The 13598-nt window shown below is 44.1% G+C and overlaps 1 protein-coding gene across 3 annotated transcripts; it reads left to right on the forward strand.

Annotated features, from left to right (window-relative positions):
- Window positions 1-615: 615 nt before the first annotated feature.
- On the forward strand, window positions 616-13011 carry pi4kb (phosphatidylinositol 4-kinase, catalytic, beta). 3 transcript variants are annotated; one of them, XM_042490186.1, is made up of 13 exons: window positions 616-705; window positions 2907-3585; window positions 5733-6098; window positions 6671-6715; window positions 7941-8168; window positions 8484-8711; window positions 9401-9510; window positions 10128-10232; window positions 10343-10466; window positions 10649-10914; window positions 11599-11731; window positions 11982-12102; window positions 12200-13011. In XM_042490186.1, the coding sequence occupies exons 2-13, from the start codon at window positions 2935-2937 to the stop codon at window positions 12379-12381; spliced, it is 2559 nt and encodes an 852-aa protein (XP_042346120.1). In that variant the 5' UTR covers window positions 616-705; window positions 2907-2934; the 3' UTR covers window positions 12382-13011. The 3 variants fall into 3 exon arrangements, with proteins under 3 accessions (XP_042346120.1, XP_042346118.1, XP_042346119.1); XM_042490184.1 differs by lacking the exon at window positions 616-705 and adding an exon at window positions 809-1016; XM_042490185.1 differs by lacking the exons at window positions 616-705; window positions 6671-6715 and adding an exon at window positions 810-1016.
- The last annotated feature ends 587 nt before the right edge of the window (window positions 13012-13598 follow it).

The raw sequence follows: 13598 nt of genomic DNA on the forward strand, positions 1-13598 counted from the left end.
TTTCTCAGTTTTTTGTTTATTGTGGTTTTCAAGGAAAATATAATACAACAGAAACACATACAAACAAAGTTTACATTAAAAAAAAAGCACAACCAGGCAAAAAACCTAAACACAAAACAAAAAACTGAAAACACACACGTCTCATATGATTGTTAGGTAGCAGTTATGTAGAGTGTTATCTATTTATTTATATTATTTATTACTATTATTATTATTATAGTTGTTATTATTATTATTATTATTATTAGTAGTAGTAGTAGTATTAGTATTATCATCATCATTATTATTATTATTATTAGTAGTAGTAGTAGTAGTAGTAGTAGTATTATCATTATTATTATTATTATTATTATTATTATTATTGTTGTTGTTGTTGTTGTTATAAATTAAAAATGTAATATACATTTAATTAATATTAATATAAATAAATTGCCTCCATATTTCAAAGAAATTTCGTGATTTTAATTTTTTTAACAGTATTCAGTACACAGAAGTACAAACTGTAGTACTCTGTTGTTGTAGTACTTTAACTCCCCTCCAGCAGGCGGCAGCTCTGAACCGGAAACCGTCCTCTAACAGCAGCGGCGGCATTCGACGAAGAAGAAGAGCAGCGCCCCCTGCTGTTGACATGACGACCAGCGCGGATCAATGGAGGAGACAAACTGGAGATAAAACATCTTCACAAAAGCACTAAACTGTCACCAGGTAAGACTGACTCACCTGTACGCACGCGGACACGTCACAGAGTCCGAGGAGCTCACCTGTGTCCGTGACGGAGCTAACGTTAGCTTAGCATACCGCTTTATAAACAAGCGGAGCGGAGTTAGCAACAGTTGGCCCGATGTCTGCCGGCTAATGCTAACGGTAACCGGACAGGCTAACGCCGCGGAGTGGACGGAGGGCTCTGTTAGCTCCGAGCTAGTTAGCTTCAGTTTAATCTCTGAACTAAGCAGCTGCTGGACGATGCTAACGGTTAGTCAGCTGGTTAACGGTGTCTGCGCTGCAGCTCCTCCACAGTAAGCTAAGCTAACAGCATGTTTATATCTCAACTTTAACACCGAGAGTCTGAGCTAATGCTAACACCAGAGCACCGTGGTCACTGCAGTTAGCTGTAAATAAACAGCTTTTCAAGTTTTGTTTTGCTGTCTGAGTTAGCTCTGTGCTAAGCTAGGCTAACATCAGCTGACTGCTGAGCCACTGCTAACAGTAGCGTGTTTTTAAACTGCTGCAAAACTTCATTTAACATCTCGGGCTGTTGTTTGATTAAATCAGTGAACTCATCAGGTTTATTTTTGGGACAGACTTCATTTCAGTTCATGCCACAGAAAACTGTTACTCAAGCAAAGATGGAAATACAATCAAATGATTTATTTAACCGTTTGAGACCTGGACAAGTTGGCTTTAATTAATATAAAAACAAGGGAAGAAGATAATGTGTAGCAAAAGAAGAAGTCTGTGATAAGTTATCTAAATACCTGAAAAGTTATCAACAGAATAAATAAATAATGCAAGCAAAAAAACAACAACAACAAAAAAACAGAGAAAGTAAAACACAGAAATGCAAAACAGGTTTTTAAATTATTTTAAAAAATCCACTAAATAATTTTAAATATATAAAGTATAAATATAGTTTACTGGACATTTTTCCCTAGCTTTTTGAAAAATGGTCTAATACATCGGCTGTCTCTTTTTTGTGTCTCTCTGGTTTACTATGCTGGTAATACTGTGTTTTTTGGTGCTCATGGTTTCAGTAGAATTAACTGAATGATTAAACTGTGGAAAAATAACCATGTTAGCAGCATGTTTATATCGACAAAAGTTTAAACATATATAATACTGTGTGTGCGATCTCCAGCAGGAAGCCAAAAACCCGGGTTTATACATCTTTAAAAATCTAACAGTTATTATTATTGTTCAGAATTAGAAATACTTTATTGATCCTCAGGGGGAAATTGTGTGGTATAATAAATAAATTGTGGATTTTTTATTAGTATTAGTATTAATTATTAATAGTTATTAATTAATTACTCTTTTTATATCTTTGAGTTTTAGGATTAAGAGGACATTGGCACATTGGGGTAAATTATTGACAGATTAATTGATGAGCAGATGGAAACGGTCATTCATTAACCAACGTGAACTAGTGATTATTCAGATCTGCTTCAGAGTAAAATGTGACATCAAACAGTCGACACAGCTCCCCTCCTCCCCCTCTGTAATCTGCTCAGTGGGATTACAGCAGCACACACACACACACACACACACACACACTGCTGCTGCGTGTGTATTTCTCAGCAGCAGAACTGGCTTTTACTTACTTGTTCTGGCTTGTAAACACATGGTTTTGGGTCGTCTCATGAGGCATCATGGCACATTGAGGGACGGGTGATCTAAGAGGGGGCCACCTGCAGACCTCACAGGTCTGTGAGCCAATCAGAGGAGAGTAGAGTTTGTAGCCGCCACAAGCATCACGAAGGCTTAAATTATGATCACAGAATAACCTGAGACCACTGATTCTCCTCCATGAAGCTGGACGCAGTTTCACTTTCAGCCATGATCGCTGATGTAACAGTCTGACGTCTTTATGTCAGTCAGTTAAGATATCACCATCATCACTATTAACATTTTTCTTATCATATTAAAAATAAATTGGTATCATTGTGAATGATGCGATATGGCGCACCTCTACCAGGCGTACACTTTTGCTGCATGACTGAGCGAGGTGAAACGGTTGGCGGGCTCCGCCTCCTCGGTGAGCCATGCTGGCGTGGTAGTCATGCTGACCCACTAAAAGTCTGCTGTTCAAAAACACTCAAACAATGAAATGTTGAGGTTTTACTGAGCAGAGTGAACTTTGACCTCCGATAACCCCGGATGACCTTTTTTCTGTGTGCCTCTTTTTTTAGTGGAGGAGGGCGGAGCTTTCCAGCGGCCATGATGGAGGACACGGAGCCGAGCTTTCCCCCGCCCCCTCTGATCAGAACAGCCCCTCCCCCCCCCCCCTCCATCTCCTCCTCCCCCTCCCTCTCCCTCCCCTCCACCCCCTCGTCCTCCTGTGGCGCCCCGCAGGCGGTCACGCCCCCTCTGGGAGTGATCACTGAGGGTGTCGGGGAGCTCAGCCTGGTGATCGATGCGGAGGTCGCACACCGGGCGTGTCAGGAAGTGCTGCAGAAGGTGAAGCTGAATCAGGTGGACAGTGATGTCACTGGCCTGCAGAATGGGGCGGGGTCAGACACGGAGCCCTCCGCCGCCGCTCTGAGCGTTGTGGTGAAACCGTTGAAGATCCGCGAGGAGGTGGACGACCCAGAGGGCATGGCCCCCGGCTCAGTGAAGAGCGCCAGGCGGCGGCAGAGACACAATCCCTCCAAACAGTCGTGGCTGCTCCGCCTGTTCGAGTCCAAGCTGTTTGACGTTTCCATGGCGATCTCCTACCTGCACAACTCGAAGGAGCCCGGCGTCCAGGCGTACATCGGGAACCGGCTCTTCAGCTTCCCTCACGAGGAGGTGGACTTCTACCTGCCGCAGCTGCTCAACATGTACATCCACATGGACGAGGACGTCGGGGACGCCATCAAGCCATACGTGGTGGGTGTGGTCAGAGAAGGGGCGGGGTCTAACAAGACACCAAACAGTTATCCGGTTTTGAGTCTGCTTCAGTCAGAGAGCTCTGCAGTCCTGTTTAGTAAATGTCCCAATATATAATATGTCAGCTGCAACATCCCAAAAATACCAGGATGTTCTGCTGCGTGAGGTTGCATTTCATAGTATACAAGCAAAAAGTTAGCATGGCACTCAAATCCAACAACAGAAACTCGGAGCTCTTCATCCAAACGTCTCATCAGCGGTGAATTGAATAAGATATTTATGTGAGCATAATCTCGTGTTTTTTAACAGCTGACGCTTCATCACATTGACTGAGCTGCAGACGTTTGACGGCTGATGAACCCGCAGTGAGGGATGACCAGTCGAGGAGTAAGAATAGGAATTAGGAACTGTTTAAGGGAACGAAATATTCATTAAGATAACAAGCTACAAAAAGACGTAACTATGAAATTGATGACAATGAAACACACATGTAATTTTTCTGTTGTTAATATAATACTGCATAAAAGAATCTGACAGTGAAAAAGTCAAAAACAAAAGTAAACAAAATCCAACAACAAAAGAAGAACAAGTTGAGATTTAAGAAATCTGTAGGGACTTATAGGGAATATCAGTTCAGAAAGTATAATAAATAAATAAACAAACAAGCAAACAAAGGGCCAATCAGCAAACATAAATCTGTGAGCGTGTCATAAATCTACAGCGTATGCGGTTAGACGGAGCTCTACGGGTTGACCTCTTTTTCTGGCGATTTGTTGTTTCCTCACGATAATGTGAGGAAACAACCTTAAGATCTGCTGCGTTTCAAAGCAAACAGTTTTTAATTCAAATGTAGGACTCTGGACAGCGACAGATACAGGAGCAAGAGGTCAAAGTTCAAGGTGCAATGTCATAATGAAGTATTTTGTCCCAGTTGTGTGCTGCGTACTCCATGCAACAGTAAGTACTCTGTCAGGGCAGCTGCAGTACATGCTCATAGTAGAAAGTATGCAGTCCGAAACTCGGGGCTTTCTGCCGTGTCCTATAAACAGAGACGACAGCTCACACTCAGCAGTGACTCAGCAGCTAACAGGCTCCTCCGTGTTCCCCGAAGAGACTCCGAGGCGCTGTACTGTTGGACAGAGGACACCTCACACTGTCTCCACATGTTGAGTTCAGCAACTGCACAACAAACACACCTGCCGTCGTTTACTTTCCTCCTAACTCTTACTGTTTTAGGACATTTTTATACATGAGTCAGCGAAATTCCAGAAGTAAACAAGCCTCCGTTACTGCAGGGCATCCTTCCCTCGTGTGTTTGAATGCAAAATGTACTGAGACGTTTACAGTTTTCTACTTCTACCTTTTCTTTCTGTGTAACATTACTATGAAAGTGATGTCTCGGAGGTCGGGAAAAACGTGCAGTTCCCTGCTGCTTCAGCGGTCGTGGCAAACTTCAAGTCTGTAAAAAAAAACTGAATGTGACCAAGATATTTGCCAGAAGTGGATCAAGAATATAAACAGAGAGTACTTTGTTCCCAATAACACCAGCGTGACAGTTTTTCTTTAAGTCTCTGTTCGTCTCACAGTGACGCAGCTGCGTAACGCGGTGAAACGAGTAACGTCAGTTCAACCAATCAATCAACTCAACCCACTAACTGTGGTGCTATAGTGAAATAAAACCTTCTTACGTTATTATAATTAGGTAAACTAGTGAAACCTAATGACCACAAAGCAAACATCTTTGGGTCGGCCTCACAAACAGAACACAGACGACGGTAATGAGAGTCATGCAGCTCTTCACTGATTATGCTAGCTGTCAGTGACGTTGGTCACGTGACCTGACAGCACTTCATCGCGTAAATGTGTGTAATCATGTCCGTTTGAATGACGTTAAGCTCGTCATCCATATAAAGGACCTTCATCAGTAATCGGGGGAGCCTGCCTGAGGTGGACAGTCCAGCTCTCCGTGCTGCTGTCTCCATAATGTCATTGTTTGATTCTGTATCTTCGGCTGTTGCTGAGCAGGTGGCGGCCAAAGTGTTAATGATGGCGCCACTAATGGCGGAACACACAAATTTGTTGCCAAAAAAGTTTGGGCTGTTTGGTTTATCATTATGTGACCTTTGACCCCCGTGTGTTGTGTTCAGGTGCACCGCTGCAGACAGAGCATCGCGTTCAGCCTGCAGTGCGCCTGGCTGCTGGGCGCGTACTCCTCCGACATGCACATCTCCACCCAGCGTCACTCTCGTGGGACCAAACTGAGGAAACTCATCCTGTCTGATGAACTCAAACCGGCCGGGCCTCGAGCTCGCAGAGACCCTCTGACTCTGACGCCTTTCTGTCCCCTGGCGTCCCCCGCCGCCGGCCCCGGGCCCCTGGGAGGAGAGCACGGCCTGTCGCCCTCCAAACGCACGCATCAGCGCTCCAAGTCCGACGCTACAGTCAGCATCAGTCTAAGCAGCAACCTGAAGAGGACGGCCAGCAACCCGAAGGTGGAGAGCAGCCAGGACGAGGTAACGACCCGTTAAACTCAGTGGAGCTGTACTGAGGTAGAGCGGACACGTCCAACAGCCCGCTCCGACTCGAGCAGTTTCACAAACTGTCTCGCTCTTTTTGTTTGTTCTGCAGCCAGGAGAGGTTGGCCTTTTATCAGCACAATGTGCTTCAGTTTACCTGAAGTTTGTTTAAGACGGAGCTTTTCATTTTTATATAGTGATTTGATGTATATCGTGATAAATATCGATATCGACTGATGTGAAAAAACTATTGTGATAAGGCTTTATTCCATATCGCCCAGCTCTACATTAATCCTGGTCCGGGTTTGAAAAAACAAAACTTAAACTAAACATAAAAGAATCAGTAATTCGATGTCAGAAACTCCTTAAAACTAAACTTTTCTAAGTCTCAGCATTCTGATACGATAGAAACATTCAAACATAAAGAAACTATAGGAATCATAACGCTGATCTCACAACAGTTTTTGGATCAAATCACGTCACACAAAAGTAAAATAAATCACAGTTTTATACTCAAACACAAGAAGTCCAATGAGTCCTCTAAACCCTCTGACCTTTGACCTCCTCAGGACAGCAGCTCCAGCTCCGACAGTCTGGAGTTTCAGACTGGTCCCGTAAGTTCACCAGCGTCATGTTTTCCCCTCCAGGGTGCATTGTGGGAAATGAAGTCTGTGGGTTGTGGTTCTGGTTGTGGTTCAGTGTGAAGTCCCAGACGTTCAGCTCGGGCGCGAACAAACACAAACGCCTGACGGAGCTGAACGTCTGGACTCACCGCAGTAATTCTTCATGTTTCTGTCGGATAAAATCAGCTGTTTGATGTTGTGGGTGAACCAATCAGGACGCTGATGTTCCCGTCATCATGTCTCCTCTCGGTGATTCACTCTGTTTGTGTGTCAGGTTTGTGTCTGTGTGTCACGCAGTGTATTATTAACACGTGTGTATTACTCAGTAGAAACAGAAACACTGTGAGAGTGTTTGACAGCTTTTATTTACAGTAGTATGTTCACAGTGTGATAAAATCGATTTTAAATATTGATATAAAGCATCCTCACTATGCTTTTAAGGTCAGATGATTTGTATTTGAGGAGAGACTGAAACTGTCAGGATTTCTTTATTTTATTAGTTCATGAAATCATTTTTGCACAGCAGTGTTACTTTTGTAAATACTCCCTGTAATAATTTTATTTTTAATTTTAATATTAATATTGTACACAATTTAAAGATCTCACAGTATAAATATGTATCTGTGTGCAACAGTAGGAAGGCGAGTTAACTCTGTATTTCTCAGTTGTTCTTGGGCTCACGTGTGAAATATTGATGAAAAGATACGAGGACAGTTTGTTAGGTTACATGAGTTAATCTAATCGACTGACAGCGTGGAGACGGATTTTACGTCCTGATCTGTAATCTACAAACAGACGATGAGCAGGAGTCTGACGTCTTTGTCACTTTGAGAAAATGAGAAAAAAATGTTGGTCTTCAAGATGTTGAAGATGAATTGAGGTCTGTGGATGTTTCTTTGGTCTCTTTCCATTTTACAACCAAAATGAGCGTGTAATGTAGTTTGTTTTCAGCGTGGGAACACCCGCTAAAATGTGAGTGTTAAAGCAGAGTGTAACTGTGTCCACTAAAGACAAGAGACAGGTGTTAATGGGTCCAGATTTTAAAGGGTCTTCGTTTTCAGCACAAACCTGACACACAAACATCAAACTTTCGGCTGTTTGTTCACCCGTCTCTCTCTGAGAGACACCAGAGGAGACAGCAGAGACTTAGTCCACCCAGCCCCGTGATAACATGTCTGTCTGTGTGTCTCTGTCTCTCTGCCTGTCTGCGTTGCAGCCGGTGCGTCTGGCTCCTCAGAGGGAGTTCATAAAGTCTCTGATGGGGATCGGGAAGCGTCTGGCCACGCTGCCGACCAAAGAGCAGAAGACTCAGCGGCTGATCTCAGAGCTGTCGCTGCTCAACCACAAACTGCCGGCTCGAGTCTGGCTGCCCACCGCCGCCTTCGACCACCATGTGGTCCGAGTGCCACACACACAGGCCGTCGTGTTGAACTCCAAAGACAAGGTTACACACACACACACACACACACACACACACACACACACACACTTACACAAACATATGGTGCAACGTTCATGTTGTCGTGTTGTATTTTAGAAATCTAGAAATCAGTTTTTACCTGCTCAGTTCAAATCATTTAATCAGCAGTTATCAAATAACGAGTCGCCTCACTCTTTAGCTTTCCCCAACACCATAAAAAAGGTTAAATTATTTTGTCCGATGTGGCATTTAACCTGTCCAGGCCAAAATCTTATTAAACTTATGACGTCACGCACTCAGCCGGTCGTGTGACCTGTGTCGACCCCTGTGACCCCTCAGGCTCCATACCTGATCTACGTGGAGGTTCTGGAGTGTGAAAACTTTGAGACTTCCAGCGTTCCGATCCGGATACCAGAGAACCGGATAAGGAGCACTCGATCTGTGGAGAACCTGCCGGACTGCGGCATGACGGCGGATCAGAGAGCCGGCAGCTTCTCCACGGTACCCAACTATGACAACGACGACGAGGCCTGGTCTGTGGACGACATCGGAGAGCTGCAGGTGGAGGTGAGCGTCTGGAGGACTGAACTGGAGGAATACATTTTTTAAAACTTTATATTTATTCGTTTTGGAGTTAAAACGTTCACAAAGAGTAGAAGGTCGTGCCACAGCTTTCAGTTCACGACCTTTGATACCTTAACTTCAGACCAGCTTAGTAAACAGCACCTATTTTCTCTTAAAGTCTGTCCATTTATTGTCCATTTGTGCATGTGTCCCTGCTATTGTCCTTCGGTGAAAGGTCAGTTTTTACAATGTCCACCCACTGTCCTGGACCTGGGCGACCTGGACCTGGATTCAAATTTTAAAGCCAGATATCTCCATCTTTAAGAGCTGGTGGAGGTTTGCTGTGGGCCACAGATTGAATGTCACTTATCCCTCGACAGATTAGTGTTCAGTTTAACTTCCCATTTGCATTTCATACAAAAGATATTCCTTACATTACATTTTTGTAAACTCTTGCACAGTTTTGAATTTTGGAGAGAGTTAGTTTATACCCACCAACCAATAGTTAGGGAATAAAATGTTTTAAACACTGTTGTTCCAAAACGAAAGGGGGCCGAGGACGGAGCCTTGAGGAACACCACAGCTGTTTAAATTAAAATGTTGTTAAATAGGTTCAGTAATAACTAATAATTACTAGTTACAGTGAGATCAGCTTCGTGTGAGACGTCACTGACTGTCTGTCCGTCCCTCAGCTCCCAGAGATCCACACCAACAGCTGTGACAACATCAGTCAGTTCTCAGTGGACAGCATCACCAGTCTGGAGAGCAAAGAGCCGGTCTTCATCGCTGCTGGAGACATCAGGTCCGTTTACACATACGTGTTGACAAAAGTATTGATATATCGATACAGATTGCTTCTGAATACTTGAAACGGTATTTTCTATTTTCGGTGGCAGCTGCGTTTTCTCGTTCTCTCTTGTCGTCCATGTTTGCTACAGTCATTCTGACTTTCTCTGCTACAAACCAAGAAAGAAAAGTCTTTGTCATATCGTAGCCTTTGAGCATTTATCTTTTAAAACTATAGTTCCCTCGATTTTTCCTTGTGAAATGAAAATGTTGATGGATACGGATATTTTCTAAAGTATTGTCTCAAACTCAGAAAAACCTGACCACAAAGAACACAGTTTAAGTATATTTAATTTTAAGCCACAAATCACATTAGTCTGAAAGTTTCAAATTTTATAGACGTTTTAAACATGATGTGTAAGTAACGTCACTGAATCTGATCGACGGTCAGATCTGCTCTCTGACACCAGAGACTGATTCTGGATCAGATCATCAAGACCACTCGTAGGATTCAGAGTCAGAGGACAGTCCGTCACAGTAACTCAGTCAGGATGTTTTATTTTTTTCTGTGGTTCCGATAATAAATCTCGTGAATCTAAATGTTCGTAATTCTGTCGTCTCTGCGCGTTTCAGGCGGCGTCTGTCGGAGCAGCTGGCTCAGGCCCCCACCACCTTTAAACGGGACCCTGAGGACCCGTCAGCTGTGGCCCTGAAGGAGCCCTGGGAGGAGAAAGTGCGGTAAGTGAAGCTCCAGGTGGAAGAAATGTGGTTTTCATGGTTTTCACATGTTTCAAACTGTCGTCTTATTTCTGATGATAAAGTTTGTTTTTATCTGCGTTTGTCCGCAGGAGGATCAGAGAAGGATCTCCGTACGGTCACCTTCCGAACTGGAGGCTGCTGTCTGTTATTGTCAAATGTGGAGACGACCTGAGACAGGAGCTGCTCGCCTTCCAGGTGCTGGAGCAGCTCAAGGTAACGCTGTGACGTCATCACCACCATCACATGATCAAAACACACCGCTGAAGCGCAGTGAATTCATTTCTCTTCTGCACTTCTTCCTGCTGTGCCTTTAAACCTTCTCCCCTCTTTTCTCTCCTCTTTTTCTTCTAAACCCTGAGGACATTAAAGACAGTCTCTGTCCTCTCCTCCTGCAGTCGATCTGGGAGCAGGAGCGCGTCCCCCTCTGGATAAAGCCCTATAAGATCCTGGTGCTGTCGTCGGACAGCGGGATGATCGAGCCCGTGATGAACGCCGTGTCCCTCCACCAGGTGAAGAAGCAGAGCCAGCTCTCTCTGCTGGACTACTTCCTGCAGGAACACGGGGCTCCGACCACCGAGGCCTTCCTGTCCGCTCAGAGGAACTTCGTCCAGAGCTGCGCCGGCTACAGCCTCATCTGCTACCTGCTGCAGGTCAAAGACAGGTGAGAGAATCACCTGTGCGCCCGCTCTCCGCTCAGACCTCCCCCGCTGGGTCACAGTTCAGTTTGTCTCTGAAAAACCGGCCGGCGCTGAGTGACCGACCGCCTCTTAACTCTTTCCCCGCCAGAGTATCATTATTAAGTTGCCAGCCAGCGCCAGCATTTTTTGGTCGTATTTATTAATCTTTTAAGAATATAAGAATATCTTTGCCAGAATATTTTGTGATTCTAATATTTAAACAATGAATACGTCAAAATAAAGGACAGACTTTTTTCTTTCATGCACAAAAAACATTTTATTCCAGCTCCTTCCAGTCCTTTTATCAACACTTGAATTTGTGCATTTTCATTTAAAAACCCTTAAAAAAACATTTCGGACAAAAGCGGAGGAAAAATAAGTCGCTTAATCGTGTCTCTTGTTACTTTTGAAAAATAATGTCACCTGAAGGGCCTGAAAAGCCGCTAAATGGCGAGAAAGTCGACGCGTTAGTCCTCTCCCCGTCACCCTGAGGCCGGAGGCCGTTCTGTTCGTTTGTTTCTGGGCACATAAATGTTGTTCTGTTGCACAGCGTCTGTAACAGCGCCCCCTACACTGAAACAGCCAAAACACACACTGATGGAATATCTCGTCAACGGCGGGGAAAGTGTTAACCGAGTGATGATGTAAGCCCGACTCTGTCCTCGCAGGCACAACGGAAACATCTTACTGGACGCCGAAGGTCACATCATCCACATCGACTTCGGCTTCATCCTGTCCAGCTCTCCAAAAAACCTCGGCTTTGAAACGTCCGCCTTCAAACTCACCACAGAGTTTGTGGACGTGAGTTCATTTCTCATCTTCGTTTTTCATCTTTCAGCGGTTATAAGATCTGATGGTGGACTTTGAGGAGGATTTAGAGGTCCTCCGGGAGGTTTTAGTCCCGTAGAGTCAAACAAGTTATATCATCATTAATTATAATCACATCTGTTTCTGTTGTGCACGTAAAGTGTAATAATAAATGTATGTGGATTATTGTAGTAATTTTGTGTGTGTGTGTGTGTGTGTGTGTGTGTGTGTGTGTGTGTGTTAGGTGATGGGCGGCCCGGATGGCGACATGTTTAACTACTACAAGATGTTGATGCTTCAGGGTCTGATCGCAGCCAGGAAACACATGGACAGAGTGCTGCAGATAGTGGAGATTATGCAACAAGGTAACACACACACACACGTACACACACGCACACACACACACCTGTCAGGTGTTTCCGTGTCTGTCCTGCACTGACTCCTCCTCGTCCTCGTCCTCAGGCTCCCAGCTGCCGTGTTTCCACGGCTCCAGCACCATGCGCGGCCTGAAGGAGCGTTTCCACATGAGCCTGACGGAGGAGCAGCTGCAGCTGCTGGTGGACCAGCTGGTGGACGGATCCATGAGGTCGCTCACCACCAAACTTTACGACGGCTTCCAGTACCTCACCAACGGCATCATGTGACCCGCCGCGTCATGTGTCCCTGTGACCTGTGTGTGTGCGAGTGTGTGTGTGTGTGTGTGTGTGTGTGTGTGTGTGTGTGTGAGCAGCGTTGAACAAATGCAAAGACTGTCTACAGACTGATGACGCTCCTGTTTTATAACTCGACTGCAGAGACGATGAGCCTCCCTCTGTCGGTCCTCCTCCTCTTCTTCTTTTACTCTTATTCCAGTTTCTTCTTCTTCTCTCCGTCTGTCAGTTGAATCTTTTTGTTTTTTCATCTTTTCTTTGTAAGAATTCTGTTTCCTGTTCATCTCGTTTGGTTTCATCTCTCTTCTTTTTCCACATTTGGGCAGATGTCCCCTGATTGGCTGCTCAGCCGGACTCTTAGCCAATCAGAGAGTGGCCCGCTTTTAGTTTGAAATGTGAACGCTCGGACAGTTTTTACAGGTGGACAGAGTCTGTTACCATGGAAACTGATGGAAGAAACGCACAGACTCTAAAAAAGGACCACACCGGTGTTTTAACGAACTGTAAACCACTGACCCCAAACCAGTTTGTCTCCTGTCCATTAAAACAAACCAGTTTGTCTCCTGTCCATTAAAACAGACCAGTTTGTCTCCTGTCCATTAAAACAGACCAGTTTCAACCAAAGATTGTTTTTTTGTTTGTTTGTTTCTAGACTTGTTTGTGTTTTCGTATTTAAATCATCATGAGCCCCTCTGGGCTTCCTCATTTTTAATAAAGTTTCACATTAGAAATAAAAACTTCTTCATGGTGAGGATTTTAATTTGAAATTTACTGTTGGAAAAATAACATTCACAGAAACCTCTAAAAAAGTCTAAAAAACAGTTGACGGTCTGTTATTTCAAATTAGTTTCTTGTCTCTTCACCAAAATAAAAGGCCTTTTTTTATTTGAAGGTGTAACAGAAATATTAAGGAAAATAAAAGCATCAGTAAAATCACTGGAGGAGCTTCAGAAGTTTGACTCTTCAGCCAAAGTCCAGAAAAATCTGTGTCTGACAGATTTCAGCTAGTTATTATTGGATGGATTCTGATTAAGTTATTATAAATTCGTTTTTTTTATAGAAACATAAAGATCAGACTTTCACAAACAGTGAGTGTTAATCTGTCTGTAGGTGGGTCAGACTCAAACTCCCAGCATGCACTCTGAGCTCCTCCTCAGCAGGAGGAACTTCACTTCCAGTCAAAGGTCAAAGGTCACTCTGGCTAAAATACT

This window comes from Plectropomus leopardus, chromosome 7 (genome assembly GCF_008729295.1).
Source record: "Plectropomus leopardus isolate mb chromosome 7, YSFRI_Pleo_2.0, whole genome shotgun sequence".
Classification (NCBI taxonomy): Eukaryota; Metazoa; Chordata; class Actinopteri; order Perciformes; family Serranidae; genus Plectropomus; species Plectropomus leopardus.

Coding starts and splice junctions, on each gene's coding strand:
- pi4kb (XM_042490184.1), top strand. CDS start 856: ATGCTAACGGTAACCGGACAGGCTAACGCCGCGGAGTGGACGGAGGGC. Junction 8,169..8,483: donor TGTTGAACTCCAAAGACAAG/GTTACACACACA, acceptor GTGACCCCTCAG/GCTCCATACCTGATCTACGT. Junction 9,511..10,127: donor ATCGCTGCTGGAGACATCAG/GTCCGTTTACAC, acceptor TGCGCGTTTCAG/GCGGCGTCTGTCGGAGCAGC.